Source organism: Notamacropus eugenii, chromosome 5 (assembly GCF_028372415.1).
Source record: "Notamacropus eugenii isolate mMacEug1 chromosome 5, mMacEug1.pri_v2, whole genome shotgun sequence".
Taxonomy (NCBI): Eukaryota; Metazoa; Chordata; class Mammalia; order Diprotodontia; family Macropodidae; genus Notamacropus; species Notamacropus eugenii.
This window is the reverse complement of record NC_092876.1, coordinates 337,227,914-337,255,527: the sequence shown is the minus strand read 5'-3', so window position 1 is coordinate 337,255,527 and position 27,614 is coordinate 337,227,914. Positions and strand designations below refer to the sequence as shown.

Below are 27,614 nucleotides of genomic sequence, written 5' to 3'. Positions count from 1 at the left end.
ATTTGTTTTTTATATCACTTTCATTTTCTGTTAAGTGCCTGCCACTCCCCCTTCCAGAGATCTATCCATGGAAAGAAGAACGTTTTTAAAAGGAAAAAAAAAACAGTTCCCCAAACCAACCATCAGCCACATCTCCTATTAAGAAGCAGGATGCCACACTCAGTGTCCTATGTCTGCAAAGAAACGAGGGAGGCGTATTCTCATATTTCTTTGTGGGTCAAACTTAGTCATCACAATTTTAAAACATTTAGTTTTAATCATTATGTGTATCAACAAACTTTTATTCAGTTCTTCTGGGTGCTAGGAGAGACACAATTTATATAAAAATACAGCTTCTATTATAATGGAGTTTATAATCTACTGGAAGAACATAATACATATATGCAAGTATATTTGTTATTGTTGAGTCATTTTAAGTTGTGTCTAACTCTTTGTGGCCCACTTGTGGTTTTCTTGGCAAAGACACTGCAGTGGGTTGCCATGTCCTTCTCCAGCACATTTAACAGATGAGAAACTGAGGCAAACAGGGTTAAGTGACTTGTCCAGGGTCACACAGCTTGGAAGTGTCTGAAGTCAGATTTGAACTCAGTAAGATGAGTCTTCTCCAGGCCTGGAACTCTATCCACTGCACCACCTAGATGCCCACAAATATAATACATTAGTGTTTTTGAACAGTGCATAATGTTAAATGAATTGAATTGGGTGGATTCATTAACAACCGTGAATCAAGAAAAACTTCATGGAGGAAGTGGCATTTGAGTTGGATTTTAAAAGATGAGTAGTATTTCAACAAGGAGCATTCCAGTCATAGATAAGAACATAAAAAAAAAAAAAAACAAGCAGGAAAGTACAACCTATGTATGGAGTAGATAACAGGTGATATCTTTTGGCATTACCTTTTAATGTGGCTTGGGTCCATTCAGGAGTTTTGCTGTAGGAAGAGGCTGTCAGAGTTTGGTACCTTTGGGGTACTGGACTTGGAGTCAAGAAGACCTGGTTTTAAATTCCATGTCAGTAGCTGAGTACCCTGGGAAACTCACTTTACCACTCTCTGCCTTAGTTTTCTCACCTGTAAAATGGAGGGAGTTGGAAGCAATAGTTTCTATAGGGCCTTCAAACACAAAAATCCAAGATCTCTGGTCACTTTACTACATGTGTGACCATGTGGATAAGTCATTTAACTTCTTCAAATCTCATTTCCCTCATCTGTATAATGAAAAGGTTAGACCAAGTGATCCCTAAGGTCTCTTCTTCCTCTAAATATACAATCTTCTTGGCAAGTTATGAGAAAAGTATTCTAGGAAGAAATTGAAGGTAGCGAAAGGGTCAGCAGAGGAAATGGATGTGAGCTGCATTTGTTTTCAGGACAGGAAACTACCTATCCAAGAGCCTCCATGAATATTGCCCAGTGATTATTTGTATGCGTGGTTATATGTGGCCAAAATTTCTTGAAGAAATTTTTTTGGTTTTGGTCCCCCTCCAAAAATGTCTATACTTTACATCCCAGATCAACTGACCTACTATCTGTTCCATAAATACAACCCCATTTGCCATCTTTGTATCTTTAGGTTGTTTCTTGCCCTCTCCCCCCATAAGCCTGGAATGTCCACTGGCTCAGTAGTAAGTCAGGGTCATCGCTGATCCTGTTCAGTTAAACTTGTTGTTGAGTTGGTCGGCAGTATTGTACTCTTCATGACCCCATGGACCATAGCACACCAAGCCCTTCTGTCCTCCACCATCTCCTGAAATCTGTCCAAGCTTGTGTTCGTGGCTTATATGATACTATCCATCTCATCCTCTGTCGTCCTCTTTTCCTTTTGCCTTCAATCTTTGCCAACATTAACATGAGAAACAAGCCCCCAACAAGTCACCAACTGTGAGAAATGCTTTCCTCTTAAACAGCCCTTGTGAAATCAAGAAAGCTTTTATTAATTGTTACATTTATTCCCCCTGAATGAATGGGTAGCTCCCAAGGAAGGCTACAGGAAGATTCCAATTTGTTCAAACCAATGCAAGCTCTTTATACTGTTCCAAGTTTGAACTTCCCACCTCACCATCCATTGACTATGTGACTTCATGTTCTCCTCTCAAGGAGGCTTTCCCTCAAATAGCTCATCAAGCCTTTCTGACCTTTTACCTGACCATGCTAGGTCACAACTCTGATTCACCACTGTTACTTAAATCTGGGAGGAGTTTTAACCCTATGGAAACAGAATTCCTTCCTTTGTTTCCCACAAACAGGTTCTTTTCCAATGAGTCCTGTCTTCTCACTATGTGGCCAGAGGATTTAAGTTTCAGCTTCAATATCTGACGTTCCAGCAAACAGTATTAATTAATTCCTTTTAAGAATTAACTTATTTCATCTCCTTACTATCCAAGGGACTCTCAAAAATCTTCTCCAGCACAACTGGAAAGCACTGATTCTGTGGTGCTCAGCTTTCCTTACAACCCAACTCACAATCATATGCATGTTACTACAGTAAAAACCATAGACTATATGGACCTTTGTTGGCAAGGTGATGTCTCTACTTTATAGTATGCTGTCAGTTCAGCTAATATTTTATTAACTATTATGTGCAAAGCAACCTTCTAGGCACCGGGTATTTAAAAGATAAGACAGTACAGAAAACCAAACTTTAAGTAACTTACATTTACTACTTCTTTTCTGGCTTTACTACTCATGTTCCTCCAGTAGCTGTGTCCCTGCCTTGTTCCAATATGTCCCCATACGGCCCTATGCTACTGTTCCCTAGTACCTGAATCCTGCTTTTATTTCCCCAATCTCCCTAGGAAGTAGGGTTACTACTCTTGAATTCCAGTCTTCCACATGGTTGGGTCCTTGATACTGAACCATCTCAATGCTGACCCCCTGCCTGGGCTTCTACTGATTATCATTTGGACCTCCCCATCTGTTGCCTGCCTCTCTCTTGGTTGGATAGAAAGCCTGGAACTTAGCCTTGACTGTATTTTTTAACTAATGGTAGTTGTGACCCACTTGTCTTTTCCGCCTATTGAATGAAGGCCCAATTTTGCCTGTCCTTCAAATAACTAAATGCTTGGTTCTTGTATTTACAATTTTCAACAAGTTCAATAAGTAAAGCATCATGCTAGATGCTGGAAATAAAAGACAAAAAAGATAAAGAGAACAACTTCCTGCCTCAAGGAATTTATATTCTAATGAAAGTTTTATGTAAATTTAATTAAATATTTTATAACTTTCTTCCAAATATCTAGGTGAAATGTTTGACTGAGGGACAAGGAATTTTGTTTGGGTAGGAGAAAGGAGAGATAATTCTAGAGCAAATGGTCTTGAGGAAGAGAAGACAGTATCAGTGAGGATAAGCATGGATGGAATATGGCCATGAGTTGGGGGCTTTTGGACAGAATGCCACTGGGTACTTGGGGACTAGAGAAGGAAGAGGATAATGAAAAGGTGGCATCAGGATGCAGAGAGGGAGATGACATGAGATGAGAGGGCCACCAATGGCAAAACTCCTTACTATCACAATATAGCAGAAAACTCTGACTCTTGTTCTCTGGGGAATGCCACGGTTGTCTCAAGCACTGCTTTTAGTTTTGTGCCATGCATTGTCCATTCTACAGAAGCAATTTCCAGTAGATACAGTTGATGGTGATGTTAGGGAATTCCTTGATGAAAGGGGAATTTAACAATTCCTACAAAAGATTAGGTTTTTAAACATTTACTGGCACACCCCTGCAGCTGTTACCCATGCAGTTACAATTGTCCTTGTGGGAAGTATTGAGGGGCAAAAGAGCTTAGGAGATGGATGATAGCAATAGGGAGTCTGATCTTGATCCTAAGCCCCTTGATTTAGATAAAAAAAGCAACAAGGCTGTAAATTTATTATTAACTTTGATAAAGAGCTGGAAATAGTACCAGCAAAGGGCAAGGTCCGAGTTTGCTCCCACTTGGTAAGGCCAGGAATGCCTCCGTTATCTGTTATCACTGTTGTCTGTCTCAAGGTCCCCAGGACTCCATGTAACTTATTTGCCACCATCCCCTGGGCCTCTCCATTGCCTCCTCTCCCAGGGCATCAGGGAAGAGTCATGGCAGTTGGGTTCCCTGCATCTGCTTGCTCCTCTGTACTTGCTCCAGTTTGTTTATCTTACTTGTTCTACTTGCCTTGTAAAGGAATTTAACATGCCATTCTTGCTCTGTCCCCAGCCCAGACTCCAACATAGTAGGACAGAGCCAGATTTTCTATGGGGGTTGAAAATCCCATTAAAGGGTTCAGTTCAGATTTTAAAACACGCACACACATGTACATCTACAGTCATCATCTTCCTCTTCTTCTGCCTCGTCCTTGTTTCTGTTGAAGGTACCCCCACTCTTCTGGCCACCCAAGCTCACAACCTCTTCATTATTCTTCATTCCTTTACCTTCCCTTACCCCACATCCATATAATCAGTTCTTGCCATTGATACCCCTACAACATCTCCCGCTTCTGATTCCTTTTTTCTACTCATGCAGTCACCACCTTAGCATAGGCCCTTATCACCTTTAGCATACTATTGTGATAATCTTCTAGTTGGGTTCCCTGGTTCATATCTCTCACCACTCTCCAATCTACCCTCCACACATCTGCCAGTGATTTTCCTTAAGCACAGATCTGACCACTTTACTTCCCTACTCAATAAACTCCAGTGGTTCCCTTTTGTCTAAAGGATTAAATATAAACTCCCCCCTTTTTATTCTGTGTTTTTAAAAGACCTTCACAACCTGGCTCCAAACCACCTTTCAGCCTAATTACATATTTCTCCCCTTTGCTCATTCTAAATGACCTTCTTTCTGTTTCTCACATCTGACATTCCATGGTTGTTGTTCAGTCACTTCAATTGTGACTGACTCCTTTGTAACCCCATTTGGGGTTTTCTTGGCAAAGATACTGGAATGGTTTGCCTTTTTCTTCTCTAGCTTATTTTACAGATGAGGAAACTGAGGCAAACAGGGTTAAGTGATCTGCCCAGGGTCACATGGCTAGTAAGTTTATGAACCCAGATTTGAAGTGAAGATGAGTCTTTCTGACTTCAAGTCCCGTGCTTTAGCCACTGGACCACTTACCTGCCGGCCCAACACTCCATTACTAAACTTGTATTTTTTATTTTTGCATTTATTTTCTCTCTCTCTCTCTCTCTGTCTCTGCCTCTCTCTCTGTTTCTCTCTCTCTCTCTCTCTCTCTCTCTCTCTCTCTCTCTCTCTCTCTCTCTCTCTCTCTCTCTCTCTGTGTGTGTGTGTGTGTGTGTCTCTCTCTCTATCTCTCTCCCACTATCTCTCAGTTTCAGAAACCACCTCCCTAGCTCTCAATGAGGCTAATGACAAGGAAAATCAGGTCTATTCTGAGTCAGCCAAGCCTGGAGCAAGTTGATAACTCAGTGAAGCAACTTGGGAAAGGAATGGAAACAGCTGAGCTATAACAACTGGCTCAACAACTACCACACCTGGACTATGGCTTCTAGTCTATTGTAGGATCTTCAGAGTAAACTTACTCTCACCTCCTCAAGGGCAGCTTGTGGTGGAAGGCACAGAGTTGCCCCTTCAAGAGGCTGCGGCTATTGGCAGCAGAGCCTTCCATTACCCCAACAAAGTGCACGCCAGCTCGTCATTCTGAAGCTGTCTTTGTGTTTTTGGTTCAAACTCTAGAGCTTAACATATTTCTATGCAGAGCTCAGAGAAGGTCCTCAATATTCTATCTCTGTACTGATTATACTAGAAGAGAAGGTTTGCTTCACCTTGCTTCAAAACTGAGTGAGAACAGGTTTTCCGTCATTCATCAAGTCTCTGCTTCCTTAGATTCAGCTATTCTGATTAAGAATCCCATCTTTTCTTGTTGACTTTCTATTATTTTTATCTTCTTGGCAGATAGTTCACACACACACACACACACACACACACACACACACAAACTGTCTTGTCTTTTCCATATTCTTAATGAGTTATTTCAGTTTGTTGCCTTGATTAATCACAAAATAGAAATGAATAGGTAACAAAATTTACCTTCTAAAATTTAGTAAATTCCCCAGTGTCTTAATTTCCTGGTCAATAATGGTCTCCCATAGCTACTGTCTTTAAAAAAAAAAAAAAAAAGTAGGAATTTAAACAAGCATTGGGAGACATGAAATTTCCATGTACAAAGAACAGAAAAGACTATAGATAAAACCATGAATCTCTGTTACTGTGTGATCATTTTATGAAGAATTCTGGGAGAAGAGTGCCAGAAAGGAATGCATGAGGAAACAGATTCAAAGTTTTTATGTCATCTTCCATCTTGAATACCATGTGTGAGACACTAGGTGCCCAGATATTTTTGCTCCCCACAGATTTTTCTACCTGAATTTTCCACAAAACAGTCCCACAATCTCTCCATTTCACAATTATCAGTGCTAATAGATTCTGGGGCAACACCTATAAGTCATGATAGACTGTAAGTTATTTATTTGTAGCTTGAAACACATTTTCCTTTTGTTGGAAGCATCATAAATGGTAGCTAGAATCCTGGGACAGCCTATCAAAGTTTAATTAGTGTACCCAAAATATAATGCTAATAATAACTAGTGCTACTTCTGCTATACCATTTTTCTAACCTTGTTTCTCTAGGGAAAAAGTCTTCTTCGAACTATGAAAGTCAGGATCCCGTCTCCCCCATTCCATTCCCTGAAGGCAGGAATATAAGGGGTGATTTTTATAGGAGACAGAAATAGATACTGGGCATTGGTAACTGGCTAATTTGAATCACGTCTACATTTGCATAGATCTTTCACTTCTCAGCTGTTCTGAGTTGGAGAACAAAGGACAAGTTAGAGAAAGGAGGGGATAGTTCGAAGGAGGAAGTTGGATTTCCTCTGCCTGGTATTTGTCTATACAAGTAGTTCCTAAGTTAGGGACTGCTGCCCATCATGAATTCTGACTGAAAATTTGCCCCTTTGATCACTACAAAATTTTCTTGTATATTCTTCATAACAAATAATAGTTTCTCACAAGGGAGTGACTAGCTGGTTTTAACTCCAGTTCTGCCACTAATATCTTGAACCTGGGCAACCTATTCTCACTGTCTTTGTCTGTTAAGTGAAGGGGGAAGGGCCAAGGGCAGTGGTACATGCGTGTAAATCCTAGCTAGAAGTGATGCTGAGACTGAAGAGATATGACTTGCAATGAACTAAGCTAATTGAGTTTCTGCATGGTAGTTTGGCATAAATAGAGTGAACTGGGAGGGAGAAGGAAAAAGGAAGGTGAGGAGAGGTAGGTTATGAAGGAGGGGAGGAGTCAGCTCAGCTTGGACTAGAGAGGATATCTAAGATAATCACCAGTTCTAACATTCAGCTCCTCTTTTCTGTTTTGTCTCTGAATGAATATGTATTTGGGCATATAAGTGATCTATTAGCCACCAATATTTTTAACCTAAGTTGAATCAGTTTCAAAAATCAGGAAGATTACATAAAAATAGGGGAATATAACAAATGGGCCAAAGTCACCAGCTATTTCCTTGGCCAGTGTTTGGGTTCAACATTCAGTGTTAGTGCAGTTTTATTACATTATTTGCATAATTTTAACGATTTTAAAATGCTTACTCATCAAATCTGAACTCCGTTATGCTCCAAAGTGGATCTCATTCTTTAGGCACAAGGTATCACTGGTTCCTCCTCCTCAGCAGAGAGAAGGAAGATTCTTCCCTAAAAATAAATTTTTTAAAATGTCAATTAAGGCTTGTCACCTAGATCTCATACGGGATCTTAAGTCTCTTCATTCTTTTTCCTCATAGTGAATTTATGATCTTGCTTCAAGTGCTAGTGCCCAAACCATATATTTATTGCTCATTTGATTTTTTCTAATCAGGAGTATTAATGGCTGGTTCAAAACAATCCTTATTCCATAACTAGGAAATTTGTATCAATATGCCTATATTATCTATCAATATACATTCATATATATGCATACATTTACATATATACATAGAGATGGCTAGCATTAATATAATGCTTTACAACAATTATTTTATCTTCACAACAACCCTGGAACATAAGTGTTATTGTTATTCTCATGTTACAGATGAAGAAATTGAGGCTGATAGAATTTAAATGACTTGTTCTCAGGGTCACACAGCTAGAAAGTATCTGAGGCTGGATTTGAATTCAGGTCTTCCTGACTCCAAGTCCAGCTTTCTATCTATCCATTATACTACCTAGTTCTGTGTGTGCGTTTATGTGTGTGTGTGTGTGTGTGTATGTGTATGTGTGTGTTTGTATACAAATCTAGTGCCTAAACTAGGGTCCTACTTTCTCAGGGCTAGGTCTTCTACATTTGTCTTTCATGATCCTAGCGCATTCTGAAGAGTTGGTGGATGTGTCTTCCTCTGCTGCTATCATCTCAAGCCCCCCACCAGTCACATATCCCCCTATTTGATTAAGGACCAGTGACTAGTACCCCTAGTTCCATTTAATCACTTAACATTAGATTAGCTTTTACAAAGGGACATTTATTTCAAAGATGTAGCAAGTATAGAAGTACAAACATTTCCCCCAACACATCTCAGACAAACCCCCATTTCACAACCACACACACAAACACAACCACACACATGCACTTAGAACACTTATTTGTAAACCTTTTTCCAGTTGGGGATTTAGGATAACATTTTGTAACACTTTATAGGTAAAAGAACTAAGGAGGATACTTAAGAGCAAAATAAAGAAATCCATTATTCAGATTATTTATGTGAATTAAGAGTACATTTATAAATTTAAATAAATACATAAGCAAAAAAAATCCTTATAGAAATACCTAAATAATAACCTGTAACTAATAGTTATTGTGTAGGGACTTAAGGATAAAAGCACACAGAAAGCCTTCAGTTCTACTTTGCTCCTCAGCGACATCTTAAGAGTAGCTATTAAAGCATTAAAATTTACTCTCCTATATAGGTCCCTGACTATAAAAATGACTATAAAGGTCATCTCCTATATAGCTCCAGGAGCAGGCCACTTCAGGCCACAAGGATATAATATGACTCTCCTAAGAGACTGTTACATTAGAGATGCTCCTATGTGAATTGATGACCCCAAATGTGTTTCCCATCATTGAAGATCTTTAAGCAGAATCTGGATGGAAACTAAGAAAGAGATGAAAGACAAAGGTGAGATGAAAGGCAGAGGTGAAGCATGTCCATGTATAAGAATTTTTTTTAATTAACAGAATCTCAGAAATAATTATGAGGCATCTGAAATGTAAGTAGTTGGAGAATACTGGAGGAACTCAGGTCCTCAAATGGGTTAGCCATGCCTAAAGGAGTTCTTTCAAAGGACCCTAAGAGGGAGAGGTGAAACAGGTAGAAGGAAAATTAGGTGAGAGTAGTGTCTTGAAACCCTAGAGAAAAGAGAAGATGGAGACAAGGGCAATTGACAAAGACAAAGTCTGCAGGGAGGGGTCAAAAAGGATGAGGATTGAGAAAAAGCCAGTAGATTTGGCAACTAAAAGATCGTTGGTAACTGGAGAAAGTAGTTGCTTTTGAATAGTGAGGTCAGAAGCTTGACTGTAGATAGTGAAAGAAAAGGAAGAGGAGACATTTATTATAGAAGACCTTATCAAGAAGTCTGGCCACAAAATGGTAGAGAGATATAGTACGGTAGTCAGCAGGAATGGATTGATCAAGAGAGGTTTTTGGAGGATGGGGGACACATTAGGCATGTTTATCAGCTGTGGAGAAACAGCCAATAGATAGAGATTAGAAATGAAGTGAGAATGGGAATAATAAAGGGGACAATGTACTGGAGAAGATGGAATAGAATGGAGTCGCTTCTGCATGGAGAAGGGTTTTGCCTTGGTAAAGTCACTTCATTACATGAGAACAAGGGTAGATATGAGATAAGGAGGAGAGGAGAAGAGGTCTAAGGGAATGGCCTCAGATTTTTTCAGTAAAATATGAGGCAAGGTTCTTAGGTAAGGAGGATGAGCCATGGGAAGTTTGAGGAAAGATTTGAAAGAACCACTGTGAATTAATTAGAGAGGTGTAAAAGGATTGCCTTGCAGCAGTAAGGACCTCTGGCAAATCACTTAACCTCCCTGGGACTCAGTTTTCTCATCTGTTAAAGTTGAGTTAGCCAAAATGGCCTCTGAGGCCCCTTCTAGCACCAAACGCCCAATCATATACAAAGTGCTTTGCAAACTTTAAAGTGCTATAGAAATGTCAGTAGTAATTATTTTTATGATCCTAATCATCCAAGTACAGCATTGTCAGCTTAGGGTTGTCCTTAGCTAAGCAGTAGCCTCCCTCAGAAAGCTAGGGCTCTCTGCAAGCGGTACCTCCAAGGCAGGGGGGCTAGCAGTCCTTAGGCTGTCCTTTAGACTGACCGACATTCTGTCAGAGAAGATAACATATAATAACATATTATACAAGACAAACACACAAAACCCATAGGAGGTAACCTTGAAATGGGAAGGCACCACTAGTGGATCAGGAAGCACCCCCTGCAGAAGGTGGCCCTTGAGAAGTGACTCCAGGAAAGCCGGGAATACGGAGGGGCCGCCATGTGGTGGGACCGCCTTCCAGGCCTGGGGGAGAGCCAGCAGTGAGTGAGGAGGAGTAGACTCTAAGCCCCACGGAGCTGGAACATAGAGAGCATCATGGGCCTCCTTGACCCCTCCCTCAGCAGGTCCCTTACCTACAAAAGGGTTCATTTAGTTTCACTTGTTTTCTTTCCGTCTCCAGGGGGTTAACACATCAGTGGAGGAAAAAGAGGCAGAAGCAGGCAACAGTCAAGGATTGGTGCAGGACGCATTAAAAATCAGCCCCTGTTGTACCCGCTCCTCTAGTTTCCTTCAGTACTGCTTGGGGTGCTGTCACAGCTTCAATCACGGAGGTCCGACTAGCTGCTGCAGCTGTCCGATTTGTAAAGCGTGGCTCGCCACCCCTTGAACATGCTACAAAATCGGTTCCTACAGTCGACATCTCAGTTCAATGCCCTCCCGAGGGGCTGAAGGTGTGCATTGTGGGTTCTGGAAACTGGTAAGTAATAGCTTGACTGGAAATGTTGGGAAGGGGAGGGCTGCCAGTCTTGAAAGTCCTTGATTCCTTGATCAACGCATCTTTTGCGGAGGCTGGGGCAATTGTACTTGCCCTGGACTTTGACACGTCCTTGGTGTGGGACTACTGTTTTCTCACACGTTCCTTGTTTTCACAAGGAGCCCTACACCCTTCAAAGTAATTAGTGGTTGGTTTATCAAAAATCTCTCTGGGAAAAAAAGTATATGTGACATATTTTAAAGCTTAATTTGTATTATTAACATCTTTCCCATCACTTCTTTACACAAAACAATCAAATCCTGATTTTGTAGCATTTGCTGATTTCCAAGGTTAAATGCTCACTGAAAACTGAGTGGTAAAAGTTGCTTCTAACTCTTAATCTAGGAATGCTGGTTATGAGTGGGCTAAACTAAGCTTTGGGACTAGAGGTAGACAAAGGTAGGCTCTTTTCCATACCAGTGACCTTTTTTAATATTACATAAAGAAAGGCACACTTGTTTGATGCCAAAATATTCTTTTTTCCATAGCATGTGGTACTTCATTTTGGAGCCACATACTTTCTGATGTCATCTTTAATCTCCAGTACACTGTATTCATTTGTTCATTAACAGATATTTTTTAAAACAGTATTCTTTCATAAAAATTTTGTTTCATTTAATTTTTTTTTACATTTTAATTTCTGAGCTGTCTCCATCCATCCCTCCCTCTCCCACACTAGAGAAGGCCATCATTTCAAACACACACACACACACACACACACACACACACACACACACACACACATACTCTTGTGTATATGCACATATATACATATATAACTATGTAAAACCATCCCATGCATACTTCTATTTATCAGTTTTTTCTTTGGAGGTGAATAGCATCTTCCTTCATAGGTACTTTGTAGTTGATTTGAATATTTATAATACACAGAATAGCTTAGTCATTCACGGTTATTCTTCAAACAATATTGTTGTTACTGTATACAACATTCTCTTACTTCCACTCATTTCACTCTTCATTATGTCATGAAAGTCTTTCCATTTTTTTCTCAACTAACCTGCTCATCTTTTCTTTTTTTCAAAACCAAACCAGTACAACATTTATTCTGTATACAAGGACAGTATATAACCTCATTACAGAAATATAGAAAAACAAAGCTTAACAGAGAAACAGAAATATTTACATACATCACCAGATGGGAACACCCACATCTGAGTTCTCATTCACAGGAGAGAGTGCGGTAAAGAGATAAGAACCCTTGATACTGGCTACTCAGTGTCCCTAATCTGGTAAATCAAAAAGGTTTTCTGTGAAGCACCCTTCCCCTCAGTGAGCCCCCAGGGAACATCAGTCTTCAAGAATATATACAGTTTTCTGTTGTTTTTTTTTTTAATCTGTTTCTACAAGCCTTTAATTAATTAATTAATTTTTAGTTTTCAATATTCATTTCCACAAGATTTTGAGTTCCAAATTTTCTCCCCATCTCTCCCCTCCCCCCACCCCAAGACACTGTGCATTCTGATTATTCCGTCCCCCAATATGCTCTCCCTTCCATCACACCCCTCCCTTCCCTTATCCCCATCTCCTCTATTTTCTTGTATGGCAAGATAGATTTTTATACCCTATTATCTGTATTTCTTATTTCCCAGTTGCATGTAAAAACAATTTTTAATATTTGTTTTTAAAACTTTGAGCTTCAACTTCTCTCCCTTCCTCCCTCCCCACCCATCCCCACTGAGAAAGCAAGCAATTCAGTATAGGTTATACATGTGTAGTTATGCAAAAGACTTCCATAAAAGCCATGTTGTGAAAGACTAACTATATTTCCCTCCATCCTATCCTGCCCCCCCATTTATTCTATTCTCTCTTTTGACCTTGTCCTTCTCCAAAAGTGTTTACTTCTAATTACCCTCTCCTCCCATTTGACCTCCCTTCTATATCCTCCCACCCCACTTATCCCCTTTTCCCCTACTTTCTTGTAGTATAAGATAGATTTTCATACCAAATTAAGTGTACATGTTATTCCCTCCTTAAGCTAAATGTGATGAGAGTAAGCTTCACTTTTTCCCTCTCACCTTCCCTTTTTTCCCCTCCACTGAAAAAGCTTTTTCGTGCCTTTTTTATGAGATAATTTGCCCCATTCCATTTCTCCCTTTCTCTTCCCAATATATTCCTCTCTCATTCCTTAATTTTATTTTTGTAGGTATCATCCCTTCCTATTCAACTCACCCTGTGCCCTCTGTCTATATGTATATAATTCCTCCAACTACCCAAATACTGAGAAAAGTTTTAAGAGTTAAAAATATTATCTTTCCATGTAGAAATGTAAACAGTTCAACTTTAGTAAATCCCTTATGATTTCTCTTTTCTGTTTACCTTTTCATGCTTCTCTTGATTCTTGTGTTTGAAAGTCAAATTTTCTATTCAGCTCTGGTCTTTTCATCAAGAATGCTTGAAAGTCCTCTATTTCACTGAGTGACCATTTTCCCTCCCTTAGTATTATACTCAGTTTTGCTGAGTAGGTGATTCTTGTTTTTAATCCTAGCTTCTTTGACTTCTGGAATATCATATTTCAAGCCCTTCAATCCCTTAATGTAGAAGCTGCTAGATCTTATGTTATCCTGATTGTATTTCCACAATACTTGAATTGTTTCTTCTGGCTGTTTGCAATATTTTCTCCTTGACTTGGGAACTCGGGAATTTGGCTATAATATTCCTAGGAGTTCTTCTTTTGGGATCTCTTTCAGGAGGTGATTGGTGGATTCTTTCAATATTTATTTTGCCCTCTGGTTCTAGAATATCAGGGCAGTTTCCTTGATAATTTCATGAAAGATGATGTCTAGGCTCTTTTTTTTTGATCATGGCTTTCCAGTAGTCCCATTATTTTTAAATTGTCTCTCCTGGATCTCTTTTCCAGGTCAGTTGTTTTTCCCCTGAGATATTTCACATTGTCTGCTATTTTTCATTGCTTTGGTTTTATTTTATAATTTCTTGATTTTTCATAAAGTCATTAACTCCCATCTGCTCCATTCTAATCTTTAAGGAATTATTTCCTTCAGTGAGCTTTTCCATGTGGCCAATTCTGATTTTTAGGGCATTCTTCTCCTCATTGGCTTTTTGGATCCCTTTTGCCATTTGGGTTAGTCTATTTTTTGAAGTGCTATTTTCTTCAGCATTTTTTTGAGTCTCCTTTAGCAAGCAGTTGATTCATTTTTCATGATTTTCTTGCATCACTTTCATTTGTCTCCCCAATTTTTGCTCTGTTTCTCTTACTTGATTTTCAAAATCCTTTTTGAGCTCTTCCATGGCCTGAGAACAATTCATATTTTTCTTGGCGGCTTTGGATAGAGAAGGTTTGACTTTGTTTTCTTCAGTTTGCATGCTTTGGTCTTCCTTGTCACCAAAGTAAGATTATACAGTCTGATTCATTTTCCAGTTTTTGCTCATTTCCCCAGCCAGTTACTTGACTTTTGAGCTCTTTGTCAAGGTAGTTCTCTGCTTCCAGTGGGAATGGGGGGGTGTACTGTCCATCAATCAATCCTCTCACAATTTGTGGACCTAGAGCTCCAGAAACAGTCTCTGTCTCTGCCCCTGCTGCTTGCTGCTGAGGCTGCTTGGGGTTCATCTTCCCCCTCTACCCCCTCAGTTGCCCTGGGTCTGGGGCCCAACCACTCCACTCTTCTGTACTGGTTCCACAGGCTTTTCCCACTGACCTTCCAATTTATCCTCAGCGTTTTGGGGTCAAATGAAGTCCAGAGACCACCACAGGTGTAAGAGATTCAGTCTCCCCAAGGCCTCTCAGATGTGTGCCCTCTGCCCATTCCAGGCCACAATGGACTGCACTCTGCTCCCAGCATGGTGTGACAGACACTTCCTGGCAGCCATTCAGGCTGTCTTGAGTCCATCATTCTGTGGGTTCTACAGCTCCAGAATTTGTTTAGAGCCATTTTTTTAGGTATTTGGCTGGGCTTGGCAGAACGCTCTAGAAAGTCCATGTTGTTATGCCCCCTCTTGTCTCCACCCCCTGCTTGTCATTTCTTATAGTAAATAGTATTCCAGCACAACTATATGTCACAACTTGTTTAACCATTCCCCAATTGATGCACCTCCCCTCAAATTCCAGTTCTTTTATTTTTAATTTTTTAAAATTTCTAGTTCTTTGCCACCAGAAAGAGAGCTACTATAAATATCTTAGAACTTATCAGTTCTTTTCCTTTTTCCCTAGTCCCCTTGGGAAACAGACATAATAGTGGTATTGCTAGGTCAAAGGTTAAACACAGCTTTATAACTCTTTGAGCATAATTCTATATTGCTCTCCAAAATTGTTGAATCAGTTCATAGTTCTACCAACATTGTGTAAGTGATATAATTTTTCCACAACCACTCCAACATTTGTCATTTCTCCCTTTTATTATTTTAGCCAGTCTGATATTTTAGCCAATTTGAATTCTCTAATCAATAATGATTTAGAACATTTTTTCATATGATTATATATAGCCTTTGATCTCTTCGTCTAAAAACTATGCAGAGCCAAAATGGAAGAGAAAAGACAGGAAATTCTCTGAGCTCTCCTCCAACCCTTCCAAACTACTTTAAATAATGCCTCAAAACAATTTCTGAAGAGGCAGAACCCACAAAGGGACAGGATGAAACTATTTTTCAGCTCAAGACAACTTAAGACAGTCAGTAGGAAAAGTCTTTTGCACTGGAGTAAGAGTGGAACACATGCTATATACCCCAGCAAACCAGTAGATTTTGGGAGTGTGGGTGTGACTGAATCAGTGGCAGCAGTGGTGGTTTCCAGACCTCTCAACCCACAGATAACTACTAGGTTGTCAACCTGGATGACGGAGAGAACAGTGGTGCACTTGAAAGTAAAAAAGGAAATTAAGAAGAAACAAGAGCCTATGGGAAAAGATAATGGGTTCTGTTGTGGACATGTTGAATATTCAATGTGTACAGGACATTTGATTCTAGATGTTTATAAGGCAGTTGGTGTTGTGGGACTGGAACTCAGGAGAGAGATTAGGGCTGAATAAATATCTGGAAATCATTTGCATAGGGATGATAACTGAATTCATGAGCACAACTAGATGGAACAGTGGATCATAAAGACAAGTTCAAATCCATCCTCAGATACTTACTAGTTGTGTGACCCTGGGCAAATCATTTAAACTCTGCCTGCCTCAGACTCCTCAACTGTAAATTGGTAATGATAATAATAATATTAGTATCTAACTCCCACGGTTATGTTGAGAGGATCAAATAAAATAATATTTGTAAAGCACTTAGTTTAGTGGCTGACCCATGGTAGAAGTTCTATAAATGGTAGCTATTGTCATTATTAAATGCTCAGTATAGTGCTTGACACATATTAGATACTTATTAAATTTTTATTTCCTTCCTTTCTTTCCCAATGAGATCCCCAGGTGAAGTAGTATAGAGTACTGGGCCCAAGAAAGGCCTTCAGTGGATACCCAAGGTTTTATTGGTCATGACACAAAGAGGAGAATGAGATGGAGCAGTGAGAGAGTGGAGGAGAGAACCAAGGGAGAAGGGATATCAAGAAAACTCAGAGAGAATATCCAGAAAAAAGATAGTAATCCCCAGTGTTGCCTCATGATGCAAAAAGGTTGGAAAAGATCATGATTGAGAAAAAGGTCATTAGATCACTGCTTACTTTGGAGAGAGTATTTTCAGTTGAATGATAGGATTGTGGAAGCCAGGTTGCTAAAGTCTTAGAAGAGTGAGAGGAGTAGACAATTTTGTCTAGGAATTTAGCCATGAAAGGGAAGAAATGTATGAGGCAATAGCTAGTGGGGATGGTTAGATCAAGTGACAGAAGGGAAGACACAGGTATATCTGTAGGCAGAAGGAGAGGAGCCAGTAGATAAGGAGTTACTGGAGAGAAGGAAAAGAGTGGGATGGTAGTAAGGGTAATCTGCTGGGAGGGCATAGGATCCACAGAGCAGTTCGCTTTAGCTAAGATAAAGGCTACTTCTTCATCTGAGACTAGAGTGAAGGAGGGAGAGGGGCAAGATATCTGAACATGTGAGATAAAGAGGATTAGGGAAGAGGAAGTTCTCAGTGAATGGCCTCATTTTTTTCCCTTATGCATGAGGTGATGCTGTCTTCAGCTGATAAAGTTGGGGCAAGAGCTGCTGTGGGAGGCCTGAAGGAAGATAGCTGCAGAGATTTGGCTAGGAAATCAATTAAGAAGGAATAGAATGTTGCCCTTGCCACTGCATTAGGGGCCCAGTTAAGAGTAGATTAAATAAATTCACACACAGACACTTAATAATATTTTATTTTTTACAAGTAATGTAAATATGGTTTTCAACATTTACTTTTATAAGATTTCAAGTTCCAAATATTTTTTTCTCCCTCCCTGCCCATCCCTCTCTGCAAGATAATAAGCAATCCAGCCAGTATGGGTTATACAGGTGCAGTCATATTAAACATGTTTCCACATTAGTCATGTTGTGAAAGAAGAATCAGAACAAAAGGAAAAAACTATGAGAAAGAAAAAAAACAAAAAAGGGGAAACTAATATGCTTTGATCTGCACTCAGACTCCATAGTTCTTTCTCTGGTCATGTATAGCATTTTCCATCATGAGTCTTTTGGAATTGTCTTAAATTATTGTATTGCTGAGAAGAGCTAAGTTCATCAAAGTGATCAAATAAATTTGTACTGAATTCAGTAAGAAGGAAGGAAGGAAGGAAAGAAGCAAGGAAGGAAGGAAGCACGGAAGCAAGGAAGGAAAGATGGATGGTCAAAATAATCCAGGATTATGGTTTGGCAAGGGGTGTTTGGTAATAAAACCAGGTGGCAAAAGATTAGAGAGTAGAGGATGGTGTAGAAGGTCCACCAAGTTAAGAGAGGGTAGAGAGTATAGCCAATGGAGTGTGTGATGGCCAGGGAGACAATGGAGAAGCAGAAGGGATGGAGGTTATGCTGAGAGGTTGTAGGGGTTGTAAAACAAAGGGAAAGGATGAAACAATAAACGTGATGATCAGATAAAAGAATTTCAGAGTTGTTTTGTCTTTTAACAAAGAAGTAGAACATTTTTGAGTGATGATAAGATCAATAATATGACCATCTTTACATGGAATGAAAAGGTAGTGGGAAATGAATAAATGAGCAAATTGAGGCACTGGAAAGTTAAGGTGTTAGACAGAGTATCAGTATGTATGTTGAAATTCCCTAATATTAACAAAAAGCAAAGGAGATGGGAAGAGAGCACAACTATGAGCCAGGTACTTAACCCACTGAGGGAGGAAGGAGAATTAGGATTATACATTCATATAAGGAAATTCAGTAGATCTATGACAGAGAGCACTCAGGTCAGGAAAACCAGGAGAATATTGTCATTCTGTAGATATCCTAGACAAAACAGGGAAATGAAGAAGAAAACTGGAAAGCAGATTAAAAATATATTTAAATAGTAGTAGTAGACTTCAACCATCTGGACATCTGTCAGAGCTATCTGACAAAATCAGAGCAACTAGTGATTTTAAAAAAATCTTTCTTCATGGTAATTTTATTCTTCAAAAATCTAGAGGAAATAATCAATCAAAAAGTATTTATAAGCAGCTACTTTGTGCCAGGCACAGTGTTAGTTACCGGAGATATAAATAGAAAGAATGAAACAATCCCTACTCTCAAGGAGCTTATATTCTGATGGGGAGGGACAAAAAGTACATACGTAAGTATATATGTAATAAATACAAGGAGAATAAATACACGTAAAGATGTGGATTTTATCCTTCCACCCCGATATATGTAATAATCACAAAAGGTACAGAAACCTTAATTGGTGATGCAGTAGAGAGAGCACTGGACCTGGAGTTAGCAGACTCATTTTCTGAGTTCAAATCTGGCCTCAGACACTTCCTAGTGGTATGACCCTGGGCAAGTCACTTAACTCTGTTTGCCTCAGTTTCCTTATCTATCAAATGAACTGGAGAGGGAAATGACAAATCTCTCCTAAGAAAACCACATGAAGAGTTGAATATGACTGAAATGACTGAACAACCACGACAATTAACAGAGTGAAACTAGGTCTTTTTAAAAATCATTTGTTTGGAAATGAATTTTATTGCTATCTTTTGTTTTTATATCACCTAAATTTCCTTCTATATTTCTCTTCCTCCTTTGTTATAGAGCTATCGCATATGACAAAGAATATTTTTTTGGAAAGAAAATTAGGGAAGAGAAAAAATATTAAAACCTATCAATACATTAAAAAAAATCTGAAAATTTATGAAATGTTCCATACTTGTGGAGCTCCTACCTCTACAAAGGAGGTGGGGAGGGTGCATTCTCAGATCTCATTTTAGGGTCATGCTTGTTCTTGGAAATTTTGAAACATTTACTTTTTATTATTTTGTAGTTGTTATTCCTTCCATTTACGTTGTTGTAATGTAGTCATTTTGTGTATTGCTTTCTTGGTTTATTTCATTCTTTGTCAGTTCTTGTAAGTTTTTCCATGCTTCTTCATATTCTTTATATTCCTCATTTATTATAGCACAATAATATCCCATTATAGTCATGTACCACTATTTGTTCATCCATTTTCTAATCCAAGGGCATCTAATTTGTTTCCAGTTCTTTGCTCCTCAACAAAAACTGCTATAAGTATTGTGATGCGTATGGGGATTTTCTTTTTATCAGTAGCCTCCTTGGGTTACATACCTATAATACAATTTTAGAGTCGATGAGTCGTTATATATATTGTCATTACTTTGCATAATTTTGAATTGCTTTCCAAAATAGTTGTGTAGCTTGACCAACAAAGCACCAGTGTGTTTATCTTCCCACAAACCTTTCAATATTTACTATTTTCATCTTTTGTCATCTTTCCCTTTTTATTCTAGATCTATTCTTTTCCCAAATGAATTTTTGGTTATTGCATCAAGTTCTGTGAAACATTCCTTTTTATAGTTTGATTGATGTAGCATTCAAATTGTAAATTAGCTTTGCCAATATTTTCATTTCTATTATATTGGCATAGCCTCACCTATGTCTTAAAGAATTTTCCTATAACCTTATGACAATGTGTGAACAAATACTTAATCAGTTTGAAAGGAACCCAGGACTTTGGGCCATTGAATGAAATGTCTATGACTGACATACAACTTCTAATTAATTGAAAGGATCAAGTCATACTTCCTGAGCTATCTGTAAAAAGAGCTGGTCAGTTCAGCATTGGGTCAGTCATATATAGCCCATACCCTTTGGTAGAAGAGCTCCTGCCAGGCCCATGAGAGAGAATCATTCTTCAAGCTGAGAATTCCTCCCTCTTTTTCCAATCCCCCTTCCCACCTCCCACCACAACAACCATGTTATTGGAAAAGCTGGAGCAGAGAGAGACATACCAAGGACAGAAAGGTCTCCGGAGAAAAGGAGAGCCTGTCACACTTCTGTTTTCCCTCTGTGACTGTGGAAGATAAGAAGTTTGAGGGCTGATGCCCTAAAGGAACTACCCTGTCTCCCATCTGACCTTGAAAGTCACTGTATCCTGTGTGTGCATTTTTCCCATGGTGTTTAAGCTTCTAGAGCAGGGATTCTTAATCTACCATCTAGGGACTTTTTCTCAAAAATATCTTGATCATTGTATTTGAATATAATTGCTTTCCTTTGTAATCCTAAGTATTTTATTTTATGTATTTAAAAGCATAATTCTGGGGGGGAAAATGGTTTTAAAGACTGCACCAGGCTGTCAAAGGGGTTTGTGATATAAAAAGGAATAAGAATCCATGTTCTAGATAAGAGGATAGGGCTTACTCCTGACAGATAGATCAGCAAAGGGGAAGCCAGAAGCTTTGGCCTGGGATTAATAGACCTAGTCCTGGCTCTGCTACATACTGTAGTAATTTTGTGACCTTGGGTAAGTCACTGTAGACCAGTGGATGAGGATGGGATACATTCTACGTAGGGCAAAGACATGGATACTGAAGAGAGAATGCCAGCCAAGAAATAGACAACTACTTTTCTTGACCTAATTCTGCCTAATAATGGTAACCTTGAGAAAAATGATCACTCTCTCTTAAAATCTTTGATTTCTGATCAATACCCTTAGGATCCAAGTCAGTTCTGAAGGACTCATGATAAAAATGCTATCCACCTCCGGAGAGAGAACTGATGAACTCGAGTTCAGACTTTCATTTTCTTTATTTTTCTTGATTTTTGTGTGAAATGGCTAATATGGAAATGTGCTTTGCCTGATTTCACATGTATAACTGATATCCCATTGCTTACCTTCCAAATGGGTGGGGAAAGGACTAGAGAGAGGGAAAGAATTTGCAACTCAAAGTTTAAAAAAAGAATGCTAAAATAAATAAATAACAAATTTGGAAAAGAATTGAAAAATAAAATCTTGGATCAAAAAGGGAAATATCAAGAGTCTTAAATGCCCTATAGATTTTGGGAGAGTGGATTTCAGAATTCAGTAAAAAGATGGGGAAGATCTTGTAGCCTAAAATTCTTCAGGACAATTGACTCCAGTGGGCTCAGAGGAAGAAGAAGATATACTCCAGCCTCTCTTCCTTCTTCATTATAGACTGCTCCCCAATTCAACAACCTTTCTTTGAGGTTCATTCTAACTCTATGTAGCATCCAACCCAGAGACCCTCAGAGAGGTTAGTACCAGACACAAAGTCTTCTTCTCTACCCCACCCCATGCCTGATAGTAAAGGGAATTGAACTTGAGCATGACTTCTAAGGTCCTTTCCTGCACTAAAATATACATTTATTGAATGACTGACTGTTATGTTCTAGGCATTATACTAAGTTCCAGGGATACAAATACAAAGAATGAAATATTTCCTATTCCCAACTAACATTGGGAGCTAACATTCTAGTAGGAGAAACAATGTTTGGTATACATGTATATATTTACACACACACACACACACACACACACACATAAATTGTTGTTCAGTCATTTTCAGTCATGGTCTGACTCTTCTTGACCCCATTGGGGTTTTTCTTGCAGAGATACTGGAGTGGTTTCCCATTTCCTTCTCCAGCTCATTATACAGATGAGGCAAACAGGGCAAAGTGACTTGTTCAGGGTCCCACAGCTAGTCAGTGTCTGAGGCCAGATTTGAACTCAGAAAAATGAGTCTTCCTGACTCCAGGCCTGCCACTCTACCCACTACACCATCTAACTGTCCTATATGTATATACACAGACATAGCTATGTATGTATGTATGTATGTATATATATATATATACATATATATATATACACACACACATGCATACATTACACACATATAGGTACACATTTGCATATATATATACATATATATATATACATATATATATATGAATGCAGAATAAATAAAAAGAATAAAGGTAGCTGAATACAAGATAGGAAGGGAGGACAGTAGCAAATGGGGTGAGGATATCATGAATAACTTTATATAGAACATGGTAATTGAGCTACTATCTCTTGAAGGAAGAGAGGGATTCTTTGAAACAGAGGTGAAGAGACAGCATTCCTGGAATGGGGAATGGCCACTGCAAAGGCATTTAGTAGGTAGATGGAATGTCATGTGTGAGGGACAGAAAGGAGCCATTTTGACATAAATGTGTAGCTGGGAAGGAGAATAATACTTGATCCTAAAGACAAAAGGGAGACACTAGACTGTGAACAGGGAAGTGATATGGTCAGACAAACACTTAAGGAAAATCATTTGGGCAGCTGTATAGAAGACAGAAAATAAATAATGATGATAGTAGCCAACATTTACATAGTATTTGAGAGAAGGAAATGGCAAACTGCCCCAGTGTCTTTGCCAAGAAAATCCTGAATGGGGTCACAAAGAGTTGGACACAACTGAAACAACTAAACAACATATGGTGTTTCCTATTCTATGTGCTTTACATTATTATCTCATTTGATCTTTATAACAATGCTTGGAGGTAGGTGCTATTACCCCTATTTTACAGATGAGGAAACTGAGATTAAGTGATTTGCTCAAGGTCACACCACAAAGTAATGTGTCTTAGGCCACATTTGAACTCAGGTCTTTTTGATTTCAGGCTTAACACTACCCATTTGAACCACCTAACTGCCCCAGCAGGATTGGAGTTAGGAGAGACTTGAGGCAAGGAGATCAACTATTAGACCATTTCACTAGTCTAAGTAAGAGATGATGAGGGCCTGAACTAAAATAGTGGCTGTGTGAAAGCACTGTCTATTTAATAAATTCTTTTTGATTCTGATGGAAGACCTTCTTAAGAAATATGTGTGCCATATAGTGATGCATGCTACCTTATTCTTGGTACGGTAGGTACTTTGGGGGGTGAGACTTTGGTGATTTCTTATATTCTTAACTGGACAGCTAAGCCACAATAAGTTAGTCATTTACTGAGCTCATTCTGTGACCTCTAGGAAAGCCTTTAATTCTATGAAACTCACTCCCTTCCCTTCCTTTTCCTCTCTTCTTCTGAAGGGGAACCACCATTGCAAAAATCATTGGCAGCAATGTCATGGATTCCAAAATATTTGACAAGGAAGTGAACCTCTGGGTATTTGAAGAGGAGATTGATGGAAGGAACCTGTCAGATATCATCAATGAGGAACATGAGAATATAAAGTACCTGCCAGGATACAAGTTAACTCCTAATGTGGTGAGCAAGAAGAGGCCCTGAGAGAAATTAGAACTCAGTCTACTCTACTCCAATTTAACCTCATTTAGGAATCTTGGGTATCTGTAGACAGATTTAGCTGTCCCATTGATCGAGTTCCCATTAGAAAGGAAGGAAGGAAACAAATGTTTATTACACAGCTACCATTTATTAGGCACTGTGCTGAACACTTTAAAAAAATGTTTAATCCCTACAACAACTCTTGAAGGTAGAAGCTATTATTATTCTCCTTTTATAGTTGAGGAAACTGAGGAAAAGAGATTCTAAGTGATTTGTCCAGGATCACTCAATTAGTAAATGTCTCAGGCTGGATTTGAGCTCAGGTCATCCTGACTGAGCCACCAGACTGCCATTATCCTAGATCCAAGTACATGTGTAGATCTTGCTCTTCCTTTAGAGCAGGTTTTTAATCTTGAGGTCTATGAACTTAAAAAAAAAATCTCTTTCTATGCTTCTCTATATCCATTATATGCAATCTGCCAGTAATATTCTATTCATGGATTCCAATTTATTTAGCTAATACTTAGTTAATTGGCATCTACTTTGTTTCAAAATGGTTCATCAATACCTATCCCAGATTCTTTTGAGTGGACAAACTTGGTCATCTTTTGCCTTAATTCGTACATAGCCTTAGATGGCACTGGAGGAGAAAGAGAGGCTGGTGGCTTTGCACAGCCCTCTCTCACTTAAATTCAATTCAGTTGCAAGTCATGGCATCACCTTCCTGATATCATGGTTGTCCTCGAGAAACCAAGAACTAACCACAACAACATAACCTTAAATCCCTGAATGGATGTTGCCTCAGACAAACTGAAAGCTGGGGAAGACATTAGCCTAAAAAGGCCAAGGTCTCTAACTGCATTCAGGGCCCTCTTCAGTTGTCCTGACCTACATCTTGCCACTGGAGTCTGATGGCTCAGGAGAGAGAGTAAGGCTGATGACTTTGAGTAGCTCTACCTCACTTAAATCCAAACCACTTGCAAGTAGAGAGATTACCCTCCTGATGTCATTGGTCTTTTTCAAGAACAAAGAACAAACAATTCTTTGCTACTACACAAAATGCTGCTAGACATATTTTGGGAAATTTGGAAATTTCTTTTTATCAATGACCTTTCTTGGGGGAAGAGCAAGCTAATGTGTGTGTAGTAGAGGAACCTCAGGGTTAAACAGCATGGACATTTTAGGACCAGTGAAGACTTTTTAAGCAATTGGGATGCATTTGGAGATAGCAAGGAAAGAGTCACTGAATCAAGAGAGGTTGAAAATTAGAGATTTGGGATTGAGGACATAAACATACGTAGAAGAATTGACCTTTGTGAAAGAGGTCCTGGGATGGGATGCTGAGAGGATTTCAAGTTTGGGGTAGTTTCAGTTTTTCCACTGAACTATGAGATCATCCATTGTGTACAGGATTGTCCCTTCTAAAAATTTATATTTAGACTTATGGTTTATGAGACACTTGAATCAGCAGGGGGAAGGTACCTATGAGTTTTATTTTATGTATTTAAAAATGTTATTCTGAGAAGGGATCCATAACAGAAAAAAGATGAAGCACCCCCACTCTGGAGCTTTGATGATTTAAAGACTTCTTATAATAGGTAAACTCTTGAGCTCAGACAACCTGGGCCTGAATACTGTTCCTGATCCTTAATCCCTGTGCCACCTTGGACAAATCACTTGACATCCCTGGCTCTATTTTTCCTCATTTATAAAACTAAAGGATTAGACCAGATTGGTTTCCTCAGACTTTCAAAGGGGTCCACACCACAAAAGAGGTTAGGAACACCTGTTTAGTTTAACTATTTAACTATTTGGGTCTAAATAAGTATTCCCATTAAATCTATGCGGTATATTATCAAAGAAAATGAAAAGAATGAAACAACATACCAAAATCCATGAGATGCAAATAAAGCAGGCCCTGGGGCAATTTTTATATCTCTTCAACAAAAAAAAAGAACAAAAAACCAAAATGAATTGTGCAACTGAAAAAAAAAACAAAAAAAAAAACCAACCCAAAACTAGAGAAACAAGAAAGCAAAGCTTCCACAATTCAAAAACACCAAAACAGAAATACTGAAAATGAAGTAGAACTTTACAAAACTGAAAGGAAAAAAAGTGAATTAATAAATTAACTAAACTGATTTTTAAAAAAAACAGCTAATAACATAGATAATTTGTTAGCTTGTCTGATTTTTAAAATCAGAGATGGGAGGCAGAGTATAAGATACTAAGAATAATAGAAGACTGTTTAGACTGGGAAGTGGATAGACCAGCAGCCTCATTCAGGAAAGCTTGGGTCCTAATCCCATTAGTCTTTTCTTTTACACTGACTGGTTTTATGACCCTGGGAAAGTCATTGACCTTCTCAAAGCCCCCCAGGCCATTCCCTTGGTTAATAAGGTGCAGACTGATGTTGATCTACACCGATAAAAGGAGTTTTTTCCCTTAGAATTCCTTATTTGAGGGTCTTCCCCTCCAGATTGATTTTTTTTTTCTGACTAGGTAAAAGAAGCTATTTTTTTGCCTCATTTCTTACCTAGCCTTAACAATTGTTTATAAAGAAAAACAATTTTGAAGGACTTTAGAACTCTGAACAATACAATGACAAAACACAGGTTCTGAAGAATGATACCACTTACCTTTGAGAAGAGAGGTGATGAAATTAAGATCCACGAGATGTAACTTTTCAGACTCGGCTAATCTGGGTATTTGTTTCATTGAACTATTTGGCTATGTATCAAAGGCTACAATTTTTTAAATTAAAAAACAAATTAGGTCAAATTGACTTTATTCCCTTTTTTTGGGCTAAACTGGAATGTCAGGGGAATGCTACAGATAGAGTTTACCTAGATTTCAGCAGAGTATTTTATAAAGTCTTTCTTGTTATTTTATGAGACTTAACACACTGCCTGGTACATAGCAGTACTATGTAAATAACTACTTATTGACTAGAAAAGATGAAGAGATATGGGCTAAAGGACAGTCTCTTTAGACTGGATTTAAAACTGACTGAATGGCTGGACCCAAAGGGTAACTGTTCACTAACAGTTTGGAAGGAGGTTTCAGGGATCTGCACTTCGGCCCTGGCTATTTAACATTTATTTTTCTCAGTAATTTGGGTAAAAGTTTATGTGGCAGACTTAAGGAATTTATAAACTATACAAATGAGAGTTAAAATACTGGATAATAGCAAGGATACACAAAGATCATGAGAGATTGAAGGCTGAAGAATCAAATGAGATGAAATTTAATAGGTTCAAATTTAAAATATTATCCTAGGTGGCCCAGTGGATAGAGGGCTAGGCCTGGAGCCAGGAAGGCTCAATTTTGTGAGTTCAAATCCAGCCTTAGACATTAGCTATGTGACCTTGGGCAAGTCACTTACCCCTGTTTGCCTCAGTTTCTTCATCTGTAAAATGAACTGGAAAAGGAAACAGCCAATCATTGCAGTATTTTTACCAAGAAAACCCCAAATGGGACTCAACTGAAATAACCTACAACAATAATTACACAGTAATTTGACTAAAAAAAATTGGGGGTTTTGGTAGACTACCAAGTCAATGTGGATCAACAGTATGACAAAATAAAGGCAGCCTAAAAAACTAATAGCATCTAAGGCTAAACTAAGAAAGGGTTGGCTTCAAGGAACAAAGAAATAGATAATTCTGCTGTACTGTGTACTTATTTTATCTTCATCTAGAAAATCATTGTTAGAATACAAACAACCAATAACTAAATTTTTAAAAACAGCCTTTAAACAGTGAAATAGTGCCATCTTGTTGTATGCAGCAATAAAACAAGAAGGGGAAAAACAGGAAGAAGAATCCTCACCCTTCCATTGACTTCTCCAAATCATTTCAGTTTTTGCCGTGAATCAAATCAAGACTCCAACCAATGCCAGTTTTAGAGTTATTCA

General features: G+C 38.7%; 1 protein-coding gene and 1 long non-coding RNA gene across 9 annotated transcripts in view; one reads left to right on the top strand and one right to left on the bottom strand.

Annotated features, from left to right (window-relative positions):
• LOC140506491 (glycerol-3-phosphate dehydrogenase [NAD(+)], cytoplasmic-like) overlaps positions 1–27,614 on the top strand; it is a 61,509-nt gene that overhangs the window by 9,918 nt on the left and 23,977 nt on the right. For 4 of the 6 annotated variants that reach the window (XM_072613733.1, XM_072613738.1, XM_072613734.1 and 1 more), the window contains 2 exons: positions 10,722–11,018; positions 23,503–23,680. In XM_072613733.1, coding sequence (XP_072469834.1) covers positions 23,540–23,680 — 141 coding nt within the window. In that variant the 5' untranslated portion in view covers positions 10,722–11,018; positions 23,503–23,539. Of the gene's footprint in view, positions 1–8,942; positions 9,150–10,721; positions 11,019–23,502; positions 23,681–27,614 lie in introns of those variants that run through there. The other 2 variants (XM_072613735.1, XM_072613737.1) reach the window with 2 other exon arrangements.
• LOC140506493 (uncharacterized) lies at positions 264–27,336 on the bottom strand. Of its 3 annotated transcripts, none has more exons than XR_011967950.1 (5): positions 27,084–27,336; positions 26,338–26,442; positions 7,588–7,689; positions 897–1,069; positions 264–634 (listed from the first exon to the last, which is right to left on the bottom strand). It is a non-coding gene; the product is annotated as an uncharacterized lncRNA (long non-coding RNA). The 3 variants fall into 3 exon arrangements; XR_011967951.1 differs by lacking the exon at positions 27,084–27,336 and adding an exon at positions 25,586–25,636 and having other exon boundaries at positions 26,338–26,851; XR_011967949.1 differs by lacking the exon at positions 27,084–27,336 and having other exon boundaries at positions 26,338–26,814.